The sequence below is a fragment of the Salmo trutta genome, chromosome 24 (assembly GCF_901001165.1).
Source record: "Salmo trutta chromosome 24, fSalTru1.1, whole genome shotgun sequence".
NCBI classification, from domain to species: domain Eukaryota; kingdom Metazoa; phylum Chordata; class Actinopteri; order Salmoniformes; family Salmonidae; genus Salmo; species Salmo trutta.
This window is the reverse complement of record NC_042980.1, coordinates 13,174,400-13,201,060: the sequence shown is the minus strand read 5'-3', so window position 1 is coordinate 13,201,060 and position 26,661 is coordinate 13,174,400. Positions and strand designations below refer to the sequence as shown.

At 45.5% G+C, this 26,661-nt stretch overlaps 1 protein-coding gene across 1 annotated transcript in view; it reads left to right on the top strand.

Moving 5' to 3' along the window:
* The window catches only part of LOC115160719 (potassium voltage-gated channel subfamily H member 7), a 113,536-nt gene that overhangs the window by 39,216 nt on the left and 47,659 nt on the right, over positions 1-26,661 (top strand). Inside the window, exons 5-9 of the mRNA XM_029711040.1 lie at positions 348-562; positions 1,882-2,307; positions 15,363-15,762; positions 15,896-16,095; positions 19,330-19,582. Coding sequence (XP_029566900.1) covers positions 348-562; positions 1,882-2,307; positions 15,363-15,762; positions 15,896-16,095; positions 19,330-19,582 — 1,494 coding nt within the window. The remainder of the gene's footprint in view (positions 1-347; positions 563-1,881; positions 2,308-15,362; positions 15,763-15,895; positions 16,096-19,329; positions 19,583-26,661) is intronic.

Here is a 26,661-nt window from a genome sequence, read left to right as displayed (position 1 = left end):
TTGCCCTCAATTAAGATTATTTCGCCCTGAAATTCTACGCTCAATGAAAGTGCTGCACTTGAGAATGTGTTGTGACTTAGACATTTAGGTGTGGTGACGCTTTTGTCATGTCAGCTTATTTTAAATGTCCTTTGATGATTGATCATCACCTCCTGAATGAAAGCCTGCTGCCTCAACTGATTGCTAATATTGCCTTCCCCACCCAACACCTGCATGAAAGACAGTGGTCACTGTGCTCTGTCCGCTTCCCATGAATACTACTGCATGTTCTTTACTAGAGCTGTGCTATACTGTATTACCACCTCTCTCTCTATAGTCAATTCCTTTGGGTTTTTTTTACGTTCCAGGTCCGTTCAATCATTTCAAGTCCAGTTTGCTGGGCTCCACCTCGGAGTCCAACATCAACAAGTACAGCACCATCAACAAGATCCCGCTGATTGCGCTCAACTTCGCAGAGCGGAATAACGAAAATAAGGCACAATCTCCTCCGTCGTCAGAAAACACTATCATAGCACCCAAGGTCAAGGACAGAACGCACAACGTCACTGAAAAAGTCACACAGGTGAGACAGTTGACGCCATTTGTATGGAAAGCACATTTGACCGTTGTGACATTTGTTGGTATAATCACATTAAAATATCTTTTTTCTTTTTTCGTACAACTTTCCTGTTACATCATGCAGAAAATAAGACATGTACCTAATGAATGCCTGGCACATGATCATTTTTGTTGCTCTAATGGCTGCTTGGTCATCCTCAATGAATTGAGGCTTGTGCTCTGTGGAAAAACAAGTCCAGCAGTGTAGTGTGTAGCAGAAAAGCTCTTCTACTTGTGCCTAGGACAACTAACTGCCGTACAGTGACTGTCGTCTCATTAATGTCAGTGTCAAACCTCAGCACAGTCTGTAGGATAGAAAACCAAGGTTTCCTGTAAACTCAGACCTTCTTTGACAGGCGAAAACAAAAGCACTCCTGACAATGACAATCTATAGAAGGGACAAGCCATTCTCACTCATACATACAGCCATCGTCCTACTGAACTCTCTATTTCTGTGTTGCTGTAGCTGGAATTGGCCATTCAATGGGGGTTTTTCACATCGGTAGCTCGCAGGATGGATGCAATGAAGAATCCATAATTTTTCTTGTGGATGTGCTGAGGCAACATAAAACAAACCCTCTGTCCTCATCATTTCTCCTGCACTATCTATCAGCAGATAGGTCTTTCCTCGAAGACTGTCACAGCTCATTAAGATCCAGAGGAGAGGAAAGCCACGTACTCACTGGCTGTTAGATTACAACATTGCTTGAATAACCATAATAAGCCATAGAGTCCAACCATGGAGAGAAGCTTACAGAGATGTTAAACAAGCTGTCGAACGTTGGACACTGTCTGTTGTATCTGTACCATTGTTACGAATCGAGCACTACGAATGTCTAAAAAAAAGAGCACAAAGTAGTCTTTTCAAAAGATGTACAGCTAGGATACGTTACCTGATTAACCTCCTTCAATACTATCATACCATATCAAATTAATCAAAATCAATAGATTAATTTACTACCACTTACTGCCAGAATGTGGGACAGTAAGGCAGTGATCCTGTGGAACACATCTATATTGGAAGTCACATGATTCACATCCCAAGACAGGGGCAATTGTCATGCCTGTCAATTGAGAGGAGAGGACTGCGCAGCACTTACTCTCAGGTTAGCTGAGTCAAGTGAGTTCAAAGCAGACTCTGGTTAAACTGTCAGATTAATATTTTGCCATTCCGACAAAAGTTTGACACTCATATCTACAGAGTAAAACTTTATTTCTATCAGAAACCTAGTTAATTAGTGCTCTTAGTGGTTGCTGTCCCCTCTTCTCTATCTGCTACTACAGGTACTGTCACTGGGTGCTGATGTCCTTCCAGAATACAAGCTCCAGACTCCACGCATGGACAGATTCACCATCCTCCACTACAGTCCCTTCAAAGCTATGTGGGACTGGCTCATCCTGCTGCTGGTCATCTATACAGCCATTCTTACTCCCTACTCTGCTGCTTTCCTACTCAATGACCGCGAGGAGCAAATGAGGCGCGAGTGTGGATACTCCTGCAATCCCCTGAACGTGGTGGATTTCATGGTGGACATCATGTTCATCGTTGACATTGTTATCAACTTCCGGACCACCTATGTGAATCTGAACGAGGAAGTGGTCAGCCAGCCAGGGAAGATCGCCATTCAATACTTCAAAGGCTGGTTCCTTATAGACATGGTGGCTGCGATCCCCTTTGACCTGCTTATCTTCGGTTCAGGATCAGATGAAGTAAGTCATCCCTAATGCATGTCTTTCCCTGTGTTTTTCTCTCTGGGTGGTTTATTGCATATCACTTTAGCAGTGTTCCCATTCTTTTCCTATTTACTAAGCTCAGTTTTATGGGCTACTACTTAAAGCCTGCATTTCTCTGTCTCGTCTCTGAAAGGATTACTGTATTAAATTGCATGTTGCCTTTTTTTTCTTCTGAATGGCCGTCATTTCAAAATCCATTTACGTGGATTAATGGCTTACAAATGGCAATCAATGATGCATTTAAATGAGGGGAGAGTCAGCAGCGCTGTGTGCACAGCTTACATGCAGATGTGAAAGGCCCATTGGACAGGCAGGCTGGCTTGTTTATTTATGAGGGAATATCCCTTCAGGGTCTGGAGCCACTTCAGCGCTTTATCATGCTTTGTTGGCACACCAGAACATGAGAGACAGCTCGTGCTTATAAAGCATAATCACCTATTCTACTGCTGCTGAGTCAGACTGAATATTGACAACAAACCAAAATAAAAACCAGTGTAATAAACCAAAACCATTCAATGTTCAATTTACCCCCATTGTCTTCGATCTACGCCACCAAGGTTTGTCTCCAATTTTTTACCTTAAAATCATTTTTTTAATGTATGTTTTGGATGAAGTTGAAACAGGATCTTTAGTACTGTAGAGCTACAGGTGATTTGAGGGTAATTGTTGACCATTTATATTAGTTTATTTATTGACCAACTGCAACCAGGTGTAGGGAGCTATTTTGTCACAACCTGCAAGTGTTCATGAATTCACATATTTGCCGTTTCAAAGCGCAGTAATGATCAGTGAGATTTGTAACCAAGCCAGCAGGCTCCCGCTCTGTGTTTAAGTTCTCCGCCATGCTTCAGTTGCTTATACCCTGCTGGCTGCACATGCTGCACAACACACTATACATAACATAGTATTGTTTTTTATTCCACTGTAGGTATTCCAGTAATATTTTTTGTTGTCTTGAGACTATGCAACGTATTTTTATATGTATTATTGTGTAGAAAGATGTGGTAGTATGCTCTGCAAAAAAAAAGGAATAATACACTGACCGTTGTTTCCTTTTAACTAAATTAGTATTCATTTTTTATTAATATTACATGCATAATTTTGTACTTGTACTTAGTAACAAGCTTTTGCTCGATGGGAATAGCTTGAAAGAAAGTTGTCTGTTTTTGCCTGTCTTGCATCCCCTGAATAGTTTTATTGAGGAGGCTATTTTCTATTGGTAAAGGATCTGTAATGCTATTATAAGCCCTAGCTATGTGGAGCTAGATCAAACAGCTAAATGGGCCCAGGCGGGGATATGTACATGAGCACAGTGCTAGAAAGACATGCTGTACATGTGCAGTATGTTCCTCAGCTGAGAACTGCTACAGAAAAGCTGCTCATTCAATGTTTCAGTTTGATCTGTTTCACATAATTGCAGCATCACCGCAGCTTCAACAATGACATTTCTACCCATTCAACAAACATACATTCCCACAGCCACATACCAAAGTCTCATCCACACATACAGTGGGGTCCATAATTATTGGCACCCTTGATAAAGATTAGGAAAGAATACTATACAATCCAAATCAAATACTGAGCTATGTTGTATTCTAAAAATATATATATTATTTAACAAGTACTGTAGGTATGAGGTACTTTTCTGCATATGCTTCTGTTTTTCAACACCAAACCCACCACTGGTGTGCTTGGCCAAAGAGCTCTATTTACATGTCATCTGACCATCGCACCGGTTCCAATCAAAATGTCAATGCCGCTTATCAAACTCCAGGCATTGCTACTGTATGGTCAGATAACATGACAATACAGCTCTTTGGCCAAGCACACCACTGGTGGGTTTGGTGTTGAAAACCAGAAGCATATGCAGAAAAGTACCTCATACATTTTTGATGTTATGAGGCTATTTTGCTTCCACTGGTCCTGGGGCTGTTGTTAAAGGAGAATGTAGCTTTTTTACAACCAAATCAACATTTTTGATATAAATGGCATATTATAGAAAGGTCCAGACACCTTTTTTTCTCAATTTCACTTGTGTCTGAGAAACTTACCCCAACAAGCATTTCACTTCTTCATCTTCGTTGTGTAGCATGTACTGTACGGGGGCTCTTCCATTTTTAAAAAATATATTTGGCCTTCATGTGACATCGGGTGCTGTAGGTGTCATAGAGGGCAGGTAGATCGCAACCGGTGATGCGTTGTGCAGACCGCACCACCCTCTGGAGAGCCTTGTGGTTGAGGGCGGTGCAGTTGCCATACCAGGCTGTGATGCAGCCCGACAGGACGCTCTCGATTGTGCATCTGTAAAAGTTTGTCAGGGTTTTGGGTGACAAGGCAAATTTATTCAGCCTACTGAGGTTGAAGAGGCGCAATACTTCACCACACTGTCTGTGTGGGTGGACCATTTCAGTTTGTTTGGCCCACTACTGTTGGGTCGTCTGCAAACTTGATGATTGAGTTGGAGGCGTGCATGGCCACACAGTCATGGGTGAACAGGGAGTACAGGAGAGGGCTGAGCACACACCATCATTACGTTTGCCGATGACACAACAGTGGTAGGCCTGATCACCGACAACGATGAGACAGCCTATAGGGAGGAGGTCAGAGACCTTGCCGTGTGGTGCCAGGAAAACAACCTCTCCCTCAACGTGATCAAGACAAAGGAGATGATTGTGGACTACAGGAAAAGGGTAGAGCATTCCCCCATTCTCATCAACGGGGCTGTAGTGTAGCAGGTTGAGAGCTTCAAGCTCCTTGGTGTCCACATCACCAACAAACTAACATGGTCCAAGCACACCAAGACAGTTGTGATGAGGGCACGACAAAACCTATTCCCCCTCAGGAGACTGAAAAGATTTGGCATGGGTCCTCTGATCCTCAAAATGTTCACAGCTGCACCACCGAGAGCATCCTGACTGGTTGCATCACTGCCTGGTATGGCAACTGCTTGGCCTCCGACCACAAGGCACTACAGAGGGTAGTGCGTACAGCCCAGTACATCACTGGGGCCAAGCTTCCTGCCATCCAGGACCTCTATACCAGGCAGTGTCAGAAGAAGGCCCATACAATTGTCAAAAGACTCCAGCCACCCTAGTCATAGACTGATCTCTCTGCTACCGCATGGCAAGTGGTCCAAGAGGCTTCTAAACAGCTTCTACCCCCAAGCCATAAGACTCCTGAACGTCTAATCAAATGGCTACCCAAATCAAATCAAATCAAATCAAATTTATTTATATAGCCCTTCGTACATCAGCTGAAATCTCAAAGTGCTGTACAGAAACCTAGCCTAAAACCCCAAACAGCAAGCAATGCATGTGAAAGAAGCACGGTGGCTGGGAAAAACTCCCTAGGAAAAACTCCTGAGAAAGGCCAAAAACCTAGGAAGAAACCTAGAGAGGAACCAGGCTATGAGGGGTGGCCAGTCCTCTTCTGGCTGTGCCGGGTGGATATTATAACAGAACATGGTCAAGATGTTAAAATGTTCGTAAATGACCAGCATGGTCAAATAATAATAATCATAGTAATTGTCGAGGGTGCAACAAGCACGTCCGGTGAACAGGTCAGGGTTCCGTAGCCGCAGGCAGAACAGTTGAAACTGGAGCAGCAGCATGGCCAGGTGGACTGGGGACAGCAAGGAGTCATCATGCCAGGTAGTCCTGAGGCATGGTCCTAGGGCTCAGGTCCTCCGAGAGAAAGAAAGAAAGAGAGAAAGAGAGAATTAGAGAGAGCATATTTACATTCACACAGGACACCGGATAAGACAAGAGAATACTCCGGATGTAACAGACTGACCCTAGCCCCCCGACACATAAACTACTGCAGCATAAATACTGGAGGCTGAGACAGGAGGGATCAGAAGACACTGTGGCCCCATCCGATGATACCCCCGGACAGGGCCAAACAGGCAGGATATAACCCCACCCACTTTGCCAAAGCACAGCCCCCACACCACTAGAGGGATATCTACAACCACCAACTTACCGTCCGAAGACAAGGCCGAGTATAGCCCCCAGACTATTTGCATTGCCCCCCCCCCTTTTACGCTGCTGCTACTCTCTGTTATTATGTATGCAAAGTCACTTTAATAACTCTACCTACATTTACTTATTACCTCAATTACCTCAACTTACCAGTGCCCCCGCACATTGACTATGCACCGGTACCCCATGTATATTGCCTTGCTATTGTTATTTTACTGCTGCTCTTTAATTATTTGTTACTTTTACTTCTTATTCTTTTTTCTTTTTTTTCTTTGTTGGTTAAGGGCTTGTAGTAAGCATTTCACTGTAAAGTCTACACCTGCGCATGTGACAAATACAATTTGATTTGATTTCAGTAATGTGATGCAGGTCTTTGGATGGTATACACATGAAATTGTGTCATTTCAAACTTTATCTGCAACGTTATATACCATTTTGTTGTGACTTGAGCGATACCTCTCTGTCCATTCTAGTTGCAGGCTACATAGAGAATGGAACAGCTGGGGTAAACAAGTGAAATCAAGTGAAATCTCAAAAAAAGTGTCTGGACCATTCTATAACATTCCATTTACATAAAACATTTAGATTTGGTTGTAAAAACACAAACTTATCCTTTAGGTCAGGACTGCCCAACCCTCTTCCTGGAGATCTACTGTCCTGTATGTTTTCAATCCAACCATAATTTAGTGTATCTGACCCAGCTAGTTAAGGTCTTGTTGAGCAGCTAATTAGTAGAATCAGTTGTGTTACATTAGGGTTGGACTGAAAACCCACAGGATGGTAGATCTCCAGGAAAAGGGTTGGGCAGCCCTGCTTTAGGTCAACGGCATCATGAACTTTACCAAGTACAAGGACATTTTTGCCCAAAACTTCGTTGCCTCTGCCAGGAGGCTGACACTTGCCTGCAAGTGGATCTTCCAGCAGACAATAACCCCAAGCGCTAATCAAAATCCAAAAAGAAATTGTTAATTGACCACAAAGTCAACAATTTGAAATAGTTATCTAAGTCCCCAGACTTTAACACCATTGAAAACCTGTGGTTTGAATTGAAGAGTGTACTCCATGAGTGCAAACAAAGGACATCCAGGATCTGGAAAGATTATGTATGGAGGGAATAAAAAATAATAATTGTAGCATAAAATATCAACTCAGCAAAAAAAGAAACGTCCCTTTTTCAGGACCCTGTCTTTCGAAGATAATTTGTAAAAATCCAAATATCTTCATTGTTAAGGGTTTAAACACAGTTTCCCATTTAATGAACATGCACCTGTGGAACGGTCGTTAAGACACAAACAGCTTAAAGGCGGTAGGCAATTAAGGTCACAGTTATGAAAACTTAGGACACTAAGAGGCATTTCTACTTACTCTGAAAAACACTACAGGGAGACAGGAAGGACAGCTGATCGTCTTAGCAGTGGCAGACCACGTGTAACAACACCTGCACAGGATCGGTACGTCCGAACATCACACCTGCGGGACAGGTACAGGATGGTACCAACAACTGCCGGAGTTACACCAGGAACGCACAATCCCTCCATCACTGCTCAGACTGTCCGCAATAGGCTGAGAGAGGCTGGACTGAGGGCTTGTAGGCCTGTTGTAAGGCAGGTCCTCACCAGACATCACCGGCAACAATGTCGCCAATGCGCTGGACCAGACAGGACTGGCAAAAAGTGCTCTTCGCTGACGAGTCGCGGTTTTGTCTCACCACCCCTGGTCGGATTTGCATTTCGTCGAAGGAATGAGCGTTACACCGAGGCCTGTACTCTGGAGCGGGATCGATTTGGAGGTGGAGGGGTCCGTCATGGTCTGGGGAGGTGTGTCACAGCATCATCGGACTGAGCTTGTTGTCATTTCAGGCAATCTCAACGCTGTGCATTACAGGGAAGACATCCTCCTCCCTCATGTGGTACCCTTCCTGCAGGCTCATCTTGACTTGACCCTCCAGCATGACAATGCCACCAGTCATACTGCTCGTTCTGTGCGTGATTTCCTGCAAGACAGGAATGTCAGTGTTCTGCCATGGCTAGCGAAGAGCCCGGATCTCAATCCCATTGAGCAAATCTGGGACCTGTTGGATCGGAGGGTGAGGGCTAGGTCCATTCCCCCCCAGAAATGTCTGGGAACTTACAGATATCTTGGTGGAAGAGTAGGGTAACATCTCACAGCAAGAACTGGCAAATCTGCTGCAGTCCATGAGGAGGAGATGCACTGCAGTACTTAATGCAGCTGGTGGCCACACCAGATACTGACTGTTACTTTTGATTTTGACCTCCCCCCTTTGTTCAGGGACACATTATTCCATTTCTGTTAGTCACATGTCTGTGGAACTTGTTCAGTTTATGTCTCATTTGTTGAAACTTGTTGTGTTTTTACAAATATTAACACATGTTAATTAAGTTTGCTGAAAATAAACGCAGTTGACAGTAAGAGGACGTTTCTTTTTTGCTGAGTTTAGCTCAGTATTTGTATTATTTATTTTGTACAGTCTTTTTTGCTAATCTTTATTAATGTGGAACTGACAGCATTTTAGCAACGTGACATCTTATTAAGATCTGTTCATAAACACCCTCAGGAAGAATATGGTCATTTTCACATTTTCATATATTCTTAGAATGTTTGGGAATTACGTATACCAAAGCAGTTGTGAATATTCTATAACAATATAGAGTGGGAATGAGGCCGTGCATTTGGACAATCAATAGACATTGCAGTAAAGAAAACGTAATAAAAACGTCTGTCTCGTCCAGGACTGGAGTCTACGCAGACCGGTGCGCCATAGTCAATCAGAGCTACAGTAGGCCTTTATGCAAACAAGCCATTTGCCACACTGGTCTGCCATCATATACTTTAAACTGGACTGTGTGTTTACAGGCAGTTGCAACAGCGCGACTTTAGATCATTAGAACGCATTAGCCAAAAGCCACAAAATACACCTGAATGGATTTCTGAAAATATGTACAGTAAATACCGCGGGAGTCCTCTTACATCTGGGAACTTTACAGTCCTTTTTTATCAAACAACCATTAATATGTAGGCTGTATTAATGTATCTCTCTCTCAGTTATGCACATCAACAACTAATGCTAGCCAGAGCAAGATGAGCTACAATCTAACGAAGGAACATTAGATAAACCCTCACAAACATGTTCAGCTAGTTGGCAGTCAAAATTGCACTGATACACAACGGGTAATGGTATCCTACTTGTCCTTCTGCAGCTGTAGCCTACTCGTCCTTTTGCTTGTCCCAAGGAAGCACCCAAGCGAACTGGCTAAAGTTGGCTAGCTTGCTAGCTAGCTACTTCCAGACACAAATGAGAGAACACCTCACTCTGACCATTTTACTCACCCTAGCAAAGGTGGTTAGGCTGTTTACATGTTATCTAGAGCGTTCATTACTAACAATTACATTTTTTTGCCTACGTTTACTTATACCACTCATATTCAGCGGGTGTTGCTCATTTTTAAATTCATCAGTTATTCTGCACTCTCGCACACTCAGACAAGAGTACTCTGAAGTCGGAGTAGATAGCCAGTGAATTTGCGAACGCAAGAGATATGCTGACTGTATAACAGTCGTTGAAATTCTTTATAGCTAACCAAATGACACCTGCATCTCTAGCTGTGTATAGCCACCAAAAATCAATATCAGGGGAAAATATCAGTCAATCACCTGCTCCTCCAATGACATGACATTCTCCTAGCAGATAGCTAATTATCTACTGTAGCTAACGCTAGGCTCTGTGTCTTTAGCTTGCTACATAAATAGATACGCTAACCTATTAGCCACGTTATGACTGACTTGTGATCATTGCCCTTGTTAGTTTGATTGTATTGACATTCCCAGAGTTAGTTACATTTGTCCGTTTTTGTCCTAAATATTGAATCATGTAAACTGAAACAGTGCATCCCGAATGGAGGCAGCAAACAATGTACCAGGCCAGCTGTGATTTACAACCTAATAACAATATTTTTTGGACTACCAAGAAATGTATTGGTGAATTATATTAATCATGCATTAAACTGCATCCATCTATTCTGCCAACAATGCATTAGTGTACGTGTCACGTCTGCTCCAGCTCCTCCCCTCCGGCGTACGATGCCAGAGTACTAACCACCGGTCCTTGGATTCATCATTACGCACACCTGGCACTCATCATTACGCACACCTGTTAATCATTATGATTCACACCTGGACTCCATTACCTTCATCATTTCCACCCCTTTATATGTCACTTTATATGTCACACTCTATGTTCACTCACCAGTTGGTATTGTTCTTGTGTATTGGCGGTCTGCCTTATGTTAGTGTCGTGTTCTTGGTTTTATTAAAACGTTGCACCTGCTTCCGACTCACCGCCCCATCATTACAGAATACCAACTCAAAATACGGAATGGAAGCAGCAGGACAACCGGACATCTCCCAGACGATCGATGAACAAGGTTACCTTCTTCATCAACACCATGATCAGCTGGCTCAACTGGGGACGGCCATGGAAGATGTTCTCTGCAGTCTACAGTGTCTCAACAGAGGAGGATATTCTAGAGCCAGTCTACCCAACGAGTCAGCACACAAGCCCATCTAGCAACCCGCTCAGGTCAGCGATGCCCGTCTATCCCTCCCGGAGAAATATGCCGGGACACCATCCAAATGTCGTGGCTTCCTCCTTCAGTGCTCCCTCTATTTCGCACATCAGATGGGAGCCCCCACCACCGAGAGATCTAAGGTTGCCACGGTTATTTCTCTGCTGACTAGGCGGGCACTGGAATGGGCTATAGCCATCTGGGTGAGAGGAGGAGTTTGAGTGTTATGAGGGGTTCATGGCTCTGTTTAAATATATTTTTCGATCATCCCTCGGAGGGCAGAGGGAGGTCAGCGTCTGCTTCAGCTCCAGCAGGGGAATCACACGGCTGCTGAGTATGCGCTTACCTTCCGGACAGTAGCAGCTTCCAGTGAATGGAATGAGCCGGCGCTCAGCACATTATTTAGAAGAGGTCTGCGGGAGGAGGTCCAGACGAAACTGGCCTGCCGAGATGACAACCTCACCCTGGACGCACTCATTGCGATGGCCATCCATCTGGATAACCTACTCTGGGAGCATCGGCATCTTCATAGCTTCTCTCCCTCCTTCGGCGAGTGTTTGGAATCAGAGCCTGAACCCATGGAGGTAGGGGTCACATGCCTTCCAGTGGCGGACGACTCAGACGGATACAGCTGGGCTCTGTCTGTACTGTGGCCAGGGAGGGCCCAAGCGCTAGCGGTGGGAGGTATACTCCAAGACCTGCGCTACCTCTCTCTCTCCCTCCATATCGCCATTGATATGCCATTGACCTGTTTTCCGGTGCTACACCTCCGCGCAGACGCATCTACCCTCTGTCAGGGGCTGAGACCCAGGCCATGGAGGACTACAATTAAGAGGCGCTCCAACATGCTTTCATCCGCAGGTCCATGTCCCCTGCGTCGGCTGGTTTCTTCTTCATGGCCAAGAAGGAGGGAGGAGTACGCCCTTGTATCGATTACCGTGGACTCAATGACATCACCACGAAGTATCGTACCCTCTCCCATTGGTGCCATCGAGCAGCTCCGCGGGGCCCGGTACTTCACCAAACTGGACCTTTGGAGTGCCTACAATCTCATTTGCATCCGGGAGGGGATGAGTGGAAGACAGCGTTCAGCACGATGTCTGGTCACTACAACTACTTGGTTATGCCCTTTAGCTTAGCCAATGCTCCGTCAGTGTTCCAGGCATTTGTCAACGAGGTGTTTAGGGACACGGTCGGACGTCAGGTGACTGTTTACATCGATGACATCCTGATCTTCTCGACCAACCTGGAAGATCACATCACTCACGTTCGAGCAGTCCTGGAATGCCTCTTGGCTAACCACCTGTTCGTCAAGGCAGAGAAGTGGCAATTCCACCAGAGGGCTGTCTCCTCCTTGGGCTACCAAATCAGCCCGCAGGGAGTGAGGATGTAGGACAAGAAGGTAGATGCGGTAAGGTCATGGCCAGTCCCAACCACCAAGGGGTTACAATGGTTTTTGGGGTTTTCTAACTTTTACCGCCGCATCATCAGGAACTTCAGCGCCGTCACCGCCCCTCTCACCTCCCTCCTCAAGGTTGGGTTGGCCTCCAGCAGCTGACGAGGCCTTTCGTCTCAAGGGGCGTTTCACCTCCGCCCCCTTGCTGAAACACAGATCCCATGCTACCTTTTGTTTGAGGTAGACGCATCGAAGTTGGGTGTGGGGGCAGTTTTGTCACAAAGACAGGGGGACCCATTAAAATTGTTTCCTTGTGCTTTCTTCTCCAATAATCTGTCCCCCACAGAGAAGAATTATGACATCAGCCATCGGGAGCTCTTGGCGGTGAAGTTGGCACTAGAGGAGTGGAGACACTGGCTGGAGGGCACCAAGGAACCATTCGTCATCCTCACCGACCATCGGAACCTTGCGTACATACAGACAGCGAGGAGAATTGAATCCGCACCAAGCCAGGTGGGCCCTCTTCTTCACCAGGTTCGACTTCACGGTGACCTATTGTCCAGGCTCTAAGAACCTCATGGCCGATGCCCTGTCCCGTATCTACAATTCGGAGAGGGTTCTGTCCAGGTTCTGGACAGAACCCTGTCCCATCCTCCCATCCTCCCAAATCGTGGGTCCAGTGGTTTGGGACATAGATCTGGACATTCGCCAGGCTCTAGAGAGGGAGCACGGACCCAGAAATGTTCCTCCCACGCGCATCTACGTTTCTACAGAGATAAGGGATCAGCTGTTGACCTGGGCACACAGCTGTTGTCGCTGGATATCCAGGTATTTCTCGCACCATCCATTCCCTCACTGAGAAACACTGGTGGCCCACCTTGGTGCAGGATGTTACACGGTTTGTCAACTCCTGTTCCGTGTGTGCTCAAACCAAGTCCCCCCGGAATGCTCCAGCAGGGAAGCTCCTGCCGCTTCCCGTGTCTCAGTGACCATGGCTTCCCGTCTATTGCCAGAAGGAACAGGCAGACCGTCACCGCAGTGAGACCCCTGTGTTCCATCCTGGGGATCGCGTCTGGCTCTCTACCAGGAACCTCCCACTCTGCCTGCCCTGCAAGAAACTGAGCCCCTAGGTTGTGGGGCCATTCAAGGTTCTCTGGAGGGTGACATACAGGATACAATTACCCAGTCACTACCGTATCTCACCCTCTTAACATGTCTCCCTTCTCAGTCCAGTGGTTCCTGGTCCCCTAGCTGATGCTGTCCCCCACACCTCCTGGACATCGAGGGGGGGCCGGCGTACGCTGTCAGATCCCTACTGGACTCCTGACATTGTGGGGGTCGGCTCCAGTTTCTGGTGGACTGGGTGAGGTATGGCCCAGAGGAGCTGTGTTGGGTTCCGGTGGAGGACATTCTGGACCCCAACATCATACGGGATTTCCACCTTCGACAACCGGACCAACCCGCTTCTCGTCCTCGGGGTCGTCCCCCTGGTCGGCGTCGTCCTACGGCTGGAGCCGCACGTCAGCGGGGAGGGGGTACTGTCACGTCTGCTCCTCCCCTCTGGCATACGATGTCGCCAGAGTACTAACCACAGGTCCAGGATTCATCATTATGCGCACCTGTTACTCATTATAATTCACATCTGATTCACATTACCTTCATAATTTCCTCCCCTTTATATGTCACTCTCCCATGTTCACTCACCAGTTGGTATTGTTCTTGTGTATCGGCGTTCTGCCTTATGTTAGTGTCCTGTTCTTGGTGTTATTAAAACGTTTCACCTGCACCTGCTTCTGACTCACCGCCCCATCATTACAGTACATCATGGAATGCTGAATCAAATGGAACCAATTTTTAAAACCTCTTATAAAGTCGGTTTTGTAGCAAAAACTGGGAATTTTATCTTTTTGACTGATATGATTGTCTGTTAAATATCTGCAATGTAGTTAAAATGCTGTCATTTCCACTTTAAGGTTGCCAATAATTATGGACCCCACTGTACATTAGAACCACTGTCAGTGTTATCAATTACAGACCCTCTAAAAATAATGAATGGCAGCCAGGGTCATATTAATTGTCAAGTAAATAAATTATCTCCCTAAAGAGGACGATTGTGTAAGTGTAGCCATTGCTGATGAGAGAGCAAGCAGCAACCTCCCTAGGTATCGTTCATTGTGTTACCTTCCTCCCACCCAGACTTCAATAAAGCAGGATTTATCTGCCGGCTGCTTGTATCACAGCTCCGTGTTAATTTGCCCTTGACCAGAGAGTCAAGTTACATTGAAAGTCGCCAAGATTAAGTCTTTGAATTATACTGTTGAGAGGAGTGCAGAGAAAGCTCATTACTGTTGAAATAGTGCATTTGACTCTTTTTCCAGCCTTTTTTAAAGCAGAGGTGTAAGCTAACTTTGGTAAAACATCTGTCGGACTGAAGTATATTTTTATGCAGCTGTGTGATATTAATATACTGTAAGTTAGTGCACATTTGCATATAAATAAAATACAGTAAATACATTGAGTATACCAAACACTAGGAACGCCTTTCTAGTATTGAGTGGCACCCCACCTCTACAAGATGTCGAAAGCGTTCCACAGGGATACTGGCCCATGTTGACTCCAATGCTTCCCACAGTTGTATAAAGTTGGTTGGGTGTCATTGGGTGGTGGACCATTCTTGATACACATGGGAAACGGTTGAGCATGAAAACCCAGCAGCATTGCAGTTCTTGACACAAACCGGTGCGCCTGGCACTTACTACCATACCCCGTTCAAAGGCACATATTTTGTCTTCCCCATCCATGTGTCAATTGTCTCAAGGCTTAAAATTCCTTCTTTAACCTGTCTCCTCCCCTTCATCTACACGGATTAAAGTGGATTTAACAAGTGACATCAATAAGGGATCATAGCTTTCACCTGGATTCACCTGGTCAGTCTGTCATGGAAAGAGAAGGTGTTCTTAATGTTTTTTACACTCAGTATTTATTTGGTAAAAGGTGGAACATATTTCACAATGTCTGATCATGTCTCTTGGAGTGCTTGTTAAATATGCACCGTATGTTTTGTCTCTTTAGACCACCACTCTGATTGGCCTGTTAAAGACAGCCCGACTGCTGCGATTGGTGCGTGTGGCCAGGAAACTGGATCGTTACTCTGAATATGGAGCTGCTGTGCTAATGCTACTCATGTGCATCTTTGCACTTATTGCTCACTGGCTAGCCTGCATATGGTACGCCATTGGCAATGTGGAGAAGCCGTACCTGGAGCACAAGATTGGTTGGCTCGACAATCTGGGGGTGTCCATTGGCAAGAGGTATAACTACAGTGACCCTAGTTCTGGGCCCTCCATCAAGGACAAATATGTCACAGCACTTTACTTCACGTTCAGCAGTCTAACCAGCGTGGGCTTTGGGAATGTCTCCCCAAATACCAACTCAGAAAAGATCTTCTCCATCTGTGTCATGCTGATAGGCTGTGAGTCTGAACTATTCATTGTGTATCTTTTGTCCTTAAATTGACAAGATTCATTGTACAAATCAATGCCTATTATGAAAACACTAAATAATTGTGACTTACCCCTGCCTTTACATATGTCTGTGTTGTGCAGCCCTCATGTATGCCAGCATCTTCGGTAACGTCTCAGCCATCATCCAGCGGCTGTACTCTGGCACAGCAAGATACCACACCCAGATGCTCCGGGTTCGAGAGTTCATCCGCTTCCATCAGATCCCCAACCCGCTAAAGCAGAGACTGGAGGAGTACTTCCAACACTCCTGGACCTACACCAACGGCATCGACATGAACACGGTGAACAACAGAACCTCAAATCAACATACCAACATAGTTAAATCCTCTTTCTTGCCAATGTGATCCTCATGCAAAATGCTTAAAAAAAATAAACGTTTTTATTTTTTATTTCTGCTTGCCGATTGGAATAACATCTACGCTGGTAAGAGCAGGAGGTACATATTATGTGAAAGTATGAACTGTACCCATTTCCATCTTCGCTTAATTGCTTGACATTTTTGTTTGGCTTTCAAAACATATTGTAATATTTGGCTCTCAAAACATCTCATAATAGCCTATCATGTGTAGACAGAAGACAAATCAACAACACCATAAAGCATAATCATCGTCATTGTCATCGTCACCACTTTTCTTTTCAGTTTTTGAGTGAAGTGTTTCAGTTTCCATACCATCTCCTGTGTTCTGTGTGCCAACACTGAGCTTCCACATGCATGCCAGATTCTAATTACAAGACTGCTTTGCGCTGAGGTAAAGGGCATATGTCACAGGTTGGCTTGCATGTGGCTGCATGAGCTTGCTAAAAGGATATAGTAGTGCTTTCTCCTTTTAAAAATCAAATAGAATTTTGTTCGTCACATGCTTCGTCAACAACAGCTGTAGACGAAGAGTGAAATGCTTACTTATGGCCCCTTCCCAACAAAGCAGAGTAAGAAAATCGAGAAATAATAATAATAATAAATACACAATGGGTAATGATAACTTGGCGATATACATGGGGTACCAGTACCGAGTCGATGTGCAGGAGTACGTGGTAATTGAGGTAGATATGTACATATACTGTAACTAGGAATAAAGTGACAGATAATTAACAGTAGCAGCAGCGTATGTGAAGAGTAAAAAATGTTTGTGCAAAAAGGCTCAATGCAGATAGTCCAGGTAAATATTTGGTTCACTATTTAACTAACTAACCAGAATATTTAGCACCCTAACAACCGCTCATTCGGATTAGAAATGCAATATATGTTTACCAGTAGATTATATTTCTCTGTCATCTCTCTGTTGAAACCATTCGATCCGTCTATGGGTAAGTCTCTGGTTGTCCACTAGAGGTCACAATGTCCTTCTTAGTTGAAGGCTTTTTCTGTCTTGGAGTGTTCGTTAGAGTAGATACCTCAGGTGGTGAGAGGGATCTGTTCTTCCCTCTCGTCTTTGGTCAAATGTCCTAGACTACTTTACATACACAGGTGCAGACTGTGAATGTTTGGTCTAGTCTTTAACCTTCACTCGTTAAGAGTTTCAGAGGGTCTTACCATTTTCAGACGTGTAGCCACCGCTCCACACTGTCTGGTCTTGTAGTTTTAACCATTTCAACGTGTGGGCCACGACCTCACGTTCTGTGGTCTAATATACATTTCATTAGTGAGTCCTTTTAAGCACTCTGGTCTTGGAGGGTGTTCCGTCATGTTGACACGAACTCTGAGCTCACTTGTGCCCAGTCAGTAGCCATGCCCAAGTTTGCATGAAACACAATTCTCATTTAGAAGGCTAAAATCACATTGCTATCTTCATAACAGTATTCTCATATTTTTTTTATCATATAATTTTTACAACATTTAGATGTAAACTTGATATATACAGTATGAAAGCACTTAAAGTTACAATGTTTCTGTTATAACGTCTTTCTAATCCTTTTTATGACATCACAAAATGGACATTCATTTTCCATATTCCATCTCTCATCATTCCCAACATTCGGATGTTGAAATGTATTGTCCCAGTGTCCATTGTTTTATGTTGTATTTTTGGGCGGCAAACTCTTCATAAGACACAAAGACATTCCAATCACCCAACCTAGAAACCAAAAGGAGTCAGTCTGCTGCATTACAATTTACGATTGACGTGAGGTGTCATAAAACCCCCACATCAATCCCTTCCCCCCTCTCTGCGGGAGAGAGAGCTCTGTAGAGCTGATCCACTGTAACCGGATCGTCGGATCCTCACAGGAGAGTCATGACAAGAGATTGTGTCATCTGTGGATCTGTTGGGGCGGTATGAAAATTGGAGTGGGTCCAGGGTGTCTGGTATAATGGTGTTGATGTGAAACATGACCAGCCTTTCAAAGCATTTCATGGCTACAGATGTGAGTTCTACGGGGCGATAGTCATTTAGACATTACCTTGGCGTTCTTGGGCACAGGGACTATGGTTGTCTGCTTGAAACATGTAGGTATTACAGACTGGATCAGTGAGAGGTTGAAAATGTCTGTGAAGACACTTGGCAGCAGGTCAGCGCATGCTCCGAGTACATATCCTGGTAATCTGTTAAAAAGTTCTTACTTACATTGGCTATGGAGAGTGTGATCATCCAGAACAGCTGGTGTTCTCATATGCATGGTTCAGTGTTGTTTGCCTCAAAGCGAGCATAGTAAGCATAGGCATTTAGCTCGTCTAGTAGGCCTGCGTCACTGGGCAGCTCGCAGCTGGGTTTCCCTTTGTACTCTGTGATAGTTTGCAAGCCTTGCCACATCCAACGAGCGTCAGAGCCGGTGTAGTAAGATTCAATCTTAGTCCTGTATTGACGCGTTGCATGTTTGATGGTTTGTCAGAGGGCATAGCATGATTTCTTATAAGAGTCTGGATTAGTGTCCCGCTCCTTGAAAGCGGCAGCTCTAGCCTTTAGCTAAGTGCCGACGTTGCCTGTAATCCATGGCTTCTGGTTGGGATATGTATGTACAGTCACTGTGGGGACGACTTCGCCAATGCACTTATTAATTATGCCGGTGACTGATCTTGTAAACTCCTCAATGCCATCGGATGAATCCTAGAACATATTCCAGTCTGTGCTAGTGAAACAGTGTGGTAGCTTAGCATTCGCTTCATCGGACCACTTCCGTATTGAGCGCGTCACTGGTACTTCCTGTATCTAAAAATTTACAGTATCTTTCATTGTGAAAAAAGGTCTGAACAGCCTGTGTGAGTGTATACAGTAGTTACATTTGCATCACTGAAACACTTAATTATCATAGTAATTTACATGTGGGCCAACAGAGGAATAGTTTAACCTAGGTTCATTCCCACGTATTGTAAAGGTAAGTATATCGTTTTATTGTTTTTGTCACTACAGGTAGCATACTTTAAATTCCAGGAAATGAAAACACTTTTGAGATACCGTAACCATTTGAGAAGGGTGATCATAACTATGAAAACAAATATATAAAACCCAATTGGCTGACTCAAGAGGTGATCCACGTTTGCTGCACCCTATAATTGTTCAATTTCTCCACACATACTGTAGGTGTTAAAAGGATTCCCTGAGTGTCTTCAGGCAGATATCTGCCTCCACCTCAACCAAGATCTGCTGGAGAGCTGCAAGGCCTTCCATGGAGCTACCAAGGGCTGCCTGAGAGCCCTGGCCATGCGCTTCCAGACCACCCACGCCCCTCCAGGGGACACCCTGGTCCACTCTGGAGACATCCTCACCGCACTTTACTTCCTGTCTCGGGGCTCCATAGAGATCTTGAAGGATGACATTGTGGTGGCCATTCTGGGTAAATGCAGTTGAACTATAAATATAATTTGGTGTTTTTTCCTGGTCAGATCATATTTGTTTTATTTTTAAATTTAACTAGGCAAGTCAGTTAAGAAAACATTCTTATTTACAATGACGGCCTACCAGGGAACAGTGGGTTAACTGCCTTGTTCAGGGGCAGAACAACAGATTTTTACCTTGTCAGTTCAGGGATCCGATCCAGCAACCTTTCGGTTACTGACCCTATGCTCTAACCACTAGGCTACCTGCCGCCATATGGTCAGGAAAAACTCCTGGCACAAAATATCTACTAGTTGTTAATGGAAAATTCCACCCAAAAACAATATTTTTGTATTTGTTTAATTAGTCCATTGTTGATATAGTGCCAAAATGTTTTGCATGTGAGCAATCAAGTTTTCAACTTTCAAAATACAGACGGTAAGATACATTTAGCATCACAGCGGGTAATATTGCACTTAGCGTCATATGATGCAAAACGCAGCGTCATATGATACAATAAGCATCATATTCGTATTTCTGTATTTTGAACATTTTTTAAACATAATTGCTCACATGCAAAACATTTTGGGACTATATCAACAATGGACAATGAAAAAAACACCAAAAGATAGTTTTTGGGTGGAGTTTTCCTTTAACGGCTAAGAGTTATTCGTGACCATGTGATCTGAGCAGGAAAAACTCCAGGATCTATAAATGCTGATTGGAAAACATGCTAAAGCTTATTGGTAGCTTTTTGAGGCATGTCAAGACACATTGCTACTTACTGTACTGTCAGGGCAGTATTGAAAGAACCCAACCAAGTGGAGAACTGTGGTTGGTGAGGCATTTTTTATAACAACGGTTTCAGGAGCATTTACTCTGGCATGAGCATTAATATTAAAATTCCTTTCATCTGTGTTTATACAATTAAAGCCGTCATTTTTTTGGCATGTTTGCTGGACGGGTTGATTTGAATTATTGATTCGAATGATTCCGTCCTAGACCATGTAGGGTTTTCGTGCTCGTATGATATTTGCAGATATGTTGCGCTAGATGTCAGCTCAGGCAGGGATACACAGTGCCACCTCCCAAAGGAAAGATGGGTGGTTTTTCAAACACTGATCCACTGCAGCAGACCTCTTGTTCAAATCCAACAACTGACTGGAACAATATGTTCTGTCTAGGCTACCCGGATTCTTAACATTCTCCTCATAAGCGTAAACACCTGAATGTATTTTATACCAGTTGTCTTACATGGTTATGATTTTACTTCTCACATTTAGACAAGAACCGTGACTAGAGAAGTTAGATAGGCTTCCATTCCTAAGGTCCTGTCTGTCAAGGCATCAGACATGATGGAAGCTCTGACATTTTTATTAAGTGGCTCTGTGTGAGACTGTTTGGCAACTTCGAAGAGCACAGTGTAATGCTAGTTTAATAGCTACAAAAGTGAAGGAACACAGAACATAGGCATATAGGTAGGCTTAAAGGGGTAGTTCACCCAAATTACAAAATTACATAATGGTTTTCCGTAGTGGCCAGGAAAATCTTAACATGCTCTCTGCAGAGCATTTTAAGATTTGCAGCTATTAAAAGAGCAGCGACAGCCATTTCTCTGTGCTCTTTGAAGTTGCAAAACAGTCTCACACGGCACTTAATGGAAATGTCAGAGCCTCCATCCTGTCTGATGAACAGTCCTAATGCCTTAACAGACAGGACCTTAGGAATAGAAGCTTACTGTCATATGTGTCGTTGTATGTAGACCAAAACGCAGCGGGTATGTGAATGCTCATCTTCCTTTTATTGAAGAAAAACCAAACAAAACACTTACACAAAACAAACGACGAAAACAGTCCTGTAAGGTGCTCAGACTATACACGGAAACAACCACCCACAATCACAAGAGAAAATAAACCCACTTAAATATGGCCTCCAAATAGAAGCAACAACAACCAGCTGCCTCTAATTGGAGGTCGTTCCCAAAACTAACATACAGTGGGGGAAAAAGGTATTTGATCCCCTGCTGATTTTGTACGTTTGCCCACTTACAAAGAAATTATCAGTCTATAATTTTAATGGTAGGTTTATTTGAACAGTGAGAGACAGAATAACAACAAAAAAATCCAGAAAAACGCATGTAAAAAATGTTATAAAAGGATTTGCATTTTAATGAGGGAAATAAGTATTTGACCCCTCTGCAAAACACGACTTAGTACTTGGTGGCAAAACCCTTGTTGGCAATCACAGAGGTCAGACGTTTCTTGTAGTTGGCCACCAGGTTTGCACACATCTCAGGAGGGATTTTGTCCCACTCCTCTTTGCATATCTTCTCCAAGTCATTAAGGTTTCGAGGCTGACGTTTGGCAACTCGAACCTTCAGCTCCCTCCACAGATTTTCTATGGGATTAAGGTCTGGAGACTGGCTAGGCCACTCCAGGACCTTAATGTGCTTCTTCTTGAGCCACTCCTTTGTTGCCTTGGCCGTGTGTTTTGGGTCATTGTCATGCTGGAATACCCATCCACGACCCATTTTCAATGCCCTGGCTGAGGGAAGGAGGTTCTCACCCAAGATTTGACAGTACATGGCCCCGTCAAATGATGCGGTGAAGTTGTCCTGTCCCCTTAGCAGAAAAACACCCCCAAAGCATAATGTTTCCACCTCCATGTTTGACGGTGGAGATGGTGTTCTTGTGGTCATAGGCAGCATTCCTCCTCCTCCAAACACAGCGAGTTGAGTTGATGTCAAAGAGCTCCATTTTGGTCTCATCTGACCACAGCACTTTCACCAGTTGTCCTCTGAGTCATTCAGACGTTCATTGGCAAACTTCAGACGGGCATGTATATGTATTCTTGAGCAGGGGGACCTTGCGGGCGCTGCAGGATTTCAGTCCTTCATGGCGTAGTGTGTTACCAATTGTTTTCTTGGTGACTATGGTCCCAGCTGCCTTCAGATCATTGACAAGATCCTCCCGTGTAGTTCTGGGCTGATTCCCCACCGTTCTCATGATCATGGCAACTCCACGAGGTGAGATCTTGCATGGAGCCCCAGGCCGAGGGAGATTGACAGTTCTTTTGTGTTTCTTCCATTTGCGAATAATCGCACCAAATATTGTCACCTTCTCACCAAGCTGCTTGGCGATGGTCTTGTAGCCCATTCCAGCCTTGTGTAGGTCTACAATCTTGTCCCTGACATCCTTGGAGAGCTTTCTGGTCTTGGTCATGGTGGAGAGTTTGGAATCTGATTGATTGATTGCTTCTGTGGACAGGTGTCTTTTTACAGGTAACAAGCTGCGGTTAGGAGCACTCCCTTTAAGAGTGTGCTCCTAATCTCAGCTCGTTACCTGTATAAAAGACACCTGGGAGCCAGAAATCTTTCTGATTGAGAGGGGGTCAAATACTTATTTCCCTAATTAAAATGCAAATCAATTTATAACATTTCTGACATGCGTTTTTCTGGATATTTTTGTTGTTATTCTGTCTCTCACTGTTCAAATAAACCTACCATTAAAATTATAGACTGATTCTTTCTTTGTCAGTGGGCAAACGTACAAAATCAGCAGGGGATCAAATACTTTTTTCCCCCACTGTAGATATAGAAAAACTAGAAAACCCACATAGAAATAGAAAACATAGAACATAAACCAAAACACACTAAACAAACACCCCCTGCCATGCCCTGACCACACTACAATAACAAACAACCCCTTTTACTGGTCAGGATGTGACAGTACCCCCCCCCCCCCCAAAGGTGCAGACCCCGGATGCACCGAAACACAAAACCCCACAAAAATAAACCCAAACTAAAGGGAGGGAAGGGAGGGTGGCTACCGTCACCGACGGCTCCCGTGCTACACCCCCCCCCCCCCAATCCTCCAACTACGGAGGTGGCTCAGGCTCTGGCTTTAGTCCCCATCCTAACCTGCCCACCCCCTTGAAGGCTCACGGCTGTAGACCACTGCTAAAGGCTCTGGGCTAAGGTGCGTCGCTGGAGACCTCGGGCTGAGGAGCGTCGCTGGAGACCTCGGGCTGAGGAGCGTCGCTGGAGACCTCGGGCTGAGGAGCGTCGCTGGAGACTCAGGGCTGAGGAGCGTCGCTGGAGACTCAGGGCTGAGGAGCGTCGCTGGAGACTCAGGGCTGAGGAGCGTCGCTGGAGACTCAGGGCTGAGGAGCGTCTCTGGAGACTCAGGGCTGAGGAGCGTCTCTGGAGACTCAGGGCTGAGGAGCGTCTCTGGAGGCTCCGGACTGTGGGCGGTCTCTGCAGGCTCCGGACTGTGGGCCGTCTCTGCAGGCTCCGGACTGTGGGCCGTCTCTGCAGGCTCAGGACTGTGGGCCGTCTCTGCAGGCTCAGGACTGTGGGCCGTCTCTGCAGGCTCCGGACCGTCTCTGCAGGCTCCGGACTGTGGGCCGTCTCTGCAGGCTCCGGACTGTGGGCCGTCTCTGCAAGCTCCGGACTGTGGGCCGTCTCTGCCGGCTCCGGACTGTAGGACGTCGCCGGAAGCTCTGGACGGGGCACTGTCGCCAGAAGCTCTGGACGGGGAACTGCTGCTGGAAGCTCTGGACGGGGACTGCGCACTGAAGGCCTGATGCGTGGGGCTGGCTTTGGAGGCGCCAGACTAGTGACACGCACCACAGGGCTAGTGCGAGGAGCAGGAGCAGGACGTACTGGACTGGGCAGGCGCACTAAAGGCCTGGTGCGTGGGGCTGGCTTTGGAGCCGCCAGACTAGTGACACGCACAACAGGGCTAGTGCGAGGAGCAGGAACAGGATGTACTGGACTGGGCAGGCGCACTAAAGGCCTGGTGCGTGGGGCTGGCTTTGGAGGCGCCAGAACAGTAACACGCACCACAGGGCTAGTGCGAGGAGCAGGAACTGGATACACTGGGCCTTGACTACGCACCGGAGGTCTAGAGCGCACAGCCTGCACAACCCGTCCTGGCTGGATTGTTACTGTAGCCCGGCACGGGCAGGGTGCTGGCACAGGGCGAACTGGGCTGTGCTGAGGCATGATGGCTGCCGTGCGTAGAGCAGGCGCAGGGTAGCCTGGGCCTAGGAGACGCACTGTGGCCAGATGTATTGAGCAGGCATCCTTCTCCCTGGCTGGATGCCCACTCTAGCACGGCACTTGCGGGGGGCTGGTATCGCTCGTACCGGACTGTGCGTGCAGATGGGCGAGACCGTGCGCACTTCCGCATAGCACGGTGCTCTCACCGCCAAACGCTCCCAATAATAAGCACAAGGAGTTGGTTCAGGCCTATTGCCTGACTTACTCCAACTCCCCGTGTTGGCTGCCTCCTCACCTCCTGAAATGGAGGATATAGTGCCTCGTACCTCCGACACTCAGCCTTTGCTGCCTCCAGCTCCTCCTTCGGGCGCCGGTACTCCCCAACCTGGTGCCATGGTCCTGCCCCATCCAAGATCTCCTCCCAGGTCCATGACTCCCTATACTTTTCCTGCTGCTCCTTCCTCCGCTGCTTGGTCCTTCGTTGGTGGGTGGTTCTGTCATTTGTGTCGTTGTATGTAGACCAAAACGCAGCGGGTATGTGAATGCTCATCTTCCTTTTATTGAAGAAAAACCAAACAAAACACTTACACAAAACAAACGACGAAAACAGTCCTGTAAGGTGCTCAGACTATACACGGAAACAACCACCCACAAACACAAGAGAAAATAAACCCACTTAAATATGGCCTCCAAATAGAAGCAACAACAACCAGCTGCCTCTAATTGGAGGTCGTTCCCAAAACTAACATAGATATAGAAAAACTAGAAAACCCACATAGAAATAGAAAACATAGAACATAAACCAAAACCCCGAAACACACTAAACAAACACCCCCTGCCACGCCCTGACCACACTACAATAACAAACAACCCCTTTTACTGGTCAGGACGTGACACTTACCTAACTTCAGAAAGAAAACGCTGCATAGAAATATATTTAACCATTTATTCAGCAGTGCAGGCCATACCAATCCCCCTTGCATGAACACATAACCTAACAGGTGGAGGCTGGGTTGGTGATGGGAGCAAGAAGCCAGGGCAGAATAGCGGTAGCAGCATGCAGCAGCAGGTTGAGAGAGCAGACCCGTAAAGCTTAAATACCCACCCAATAAGGTAGGGTTGATTAATACTAGCCTCTAATTTGTACCATCTCAGCTGATGGGTTAGCTGAGGCGGGGCACTCGGGGTTTCCTTTTTGAACTGGCTCCGCTTAATTTCAGAAAGAAAACTCCACATTGAAATATGTTTAATCATTTATTCAGCAATGAATAACGCAAGATTTCGCGATATAGGCTCTACTTCTTCAGGGTAACTCCTTGCTGGAGCAAAGCATCCATTATAAAATATAGCCTATGGGCAGTGAGTGCGGTAAACTATACCAATCCCCCAAAACTTCAGAACCGTACGCCAGACGCCTATGTGTAGCTATGGCAGAAGCACCGTTGAAATATTAACGAATGACCCCTTAAAGGAATCCTATCATGCAAATTCATCTTAAGTAGATTGTTAATCATATGTGCATATTGAGCGACGTATAACTCCAATATATCTCTTGTGACGTACCGCTGGGTACCCTTGCTTGAGGCAAGATGAGCGTCATCTTGGCACATGTGACCATCTGCCTACCTGCCACGTAGCAGTTTGAACCCAGCCTCCCTAAAGAAACACTGCCTAATCTATGCCTACATGAAATATCTACTACAATACATCCTAAGTAATAAGCACCCAGCCAACCACCTGTGCTAATATCCACGGAACTTTATTATGATAGCCACCAATGCAATGCTATTGACTGTGGGCAGAACACCGACATAGCAAACTAACCGACATAGCAAACTATATAAGACATGGAAATAGCAGATGAACTTTTGGCATCCAAAATCTCCTTGGCTTTTTAATCTAATATAGCGTTCATAGGAAGTACAGGACCACGCCCCATGATCTTCAGTGTGGACGCAGGGACAGAGGGAAGTCGTTGAAGCAGCACCGGTGATAAATTAATTTCTGCATATCAGGAGATAGCCCGCAGCGTTTGCAGAGGAGACGTGATGTAAACCAGTATCTCGTCATTGGTTTGCCAGCATCGGTGATGAATA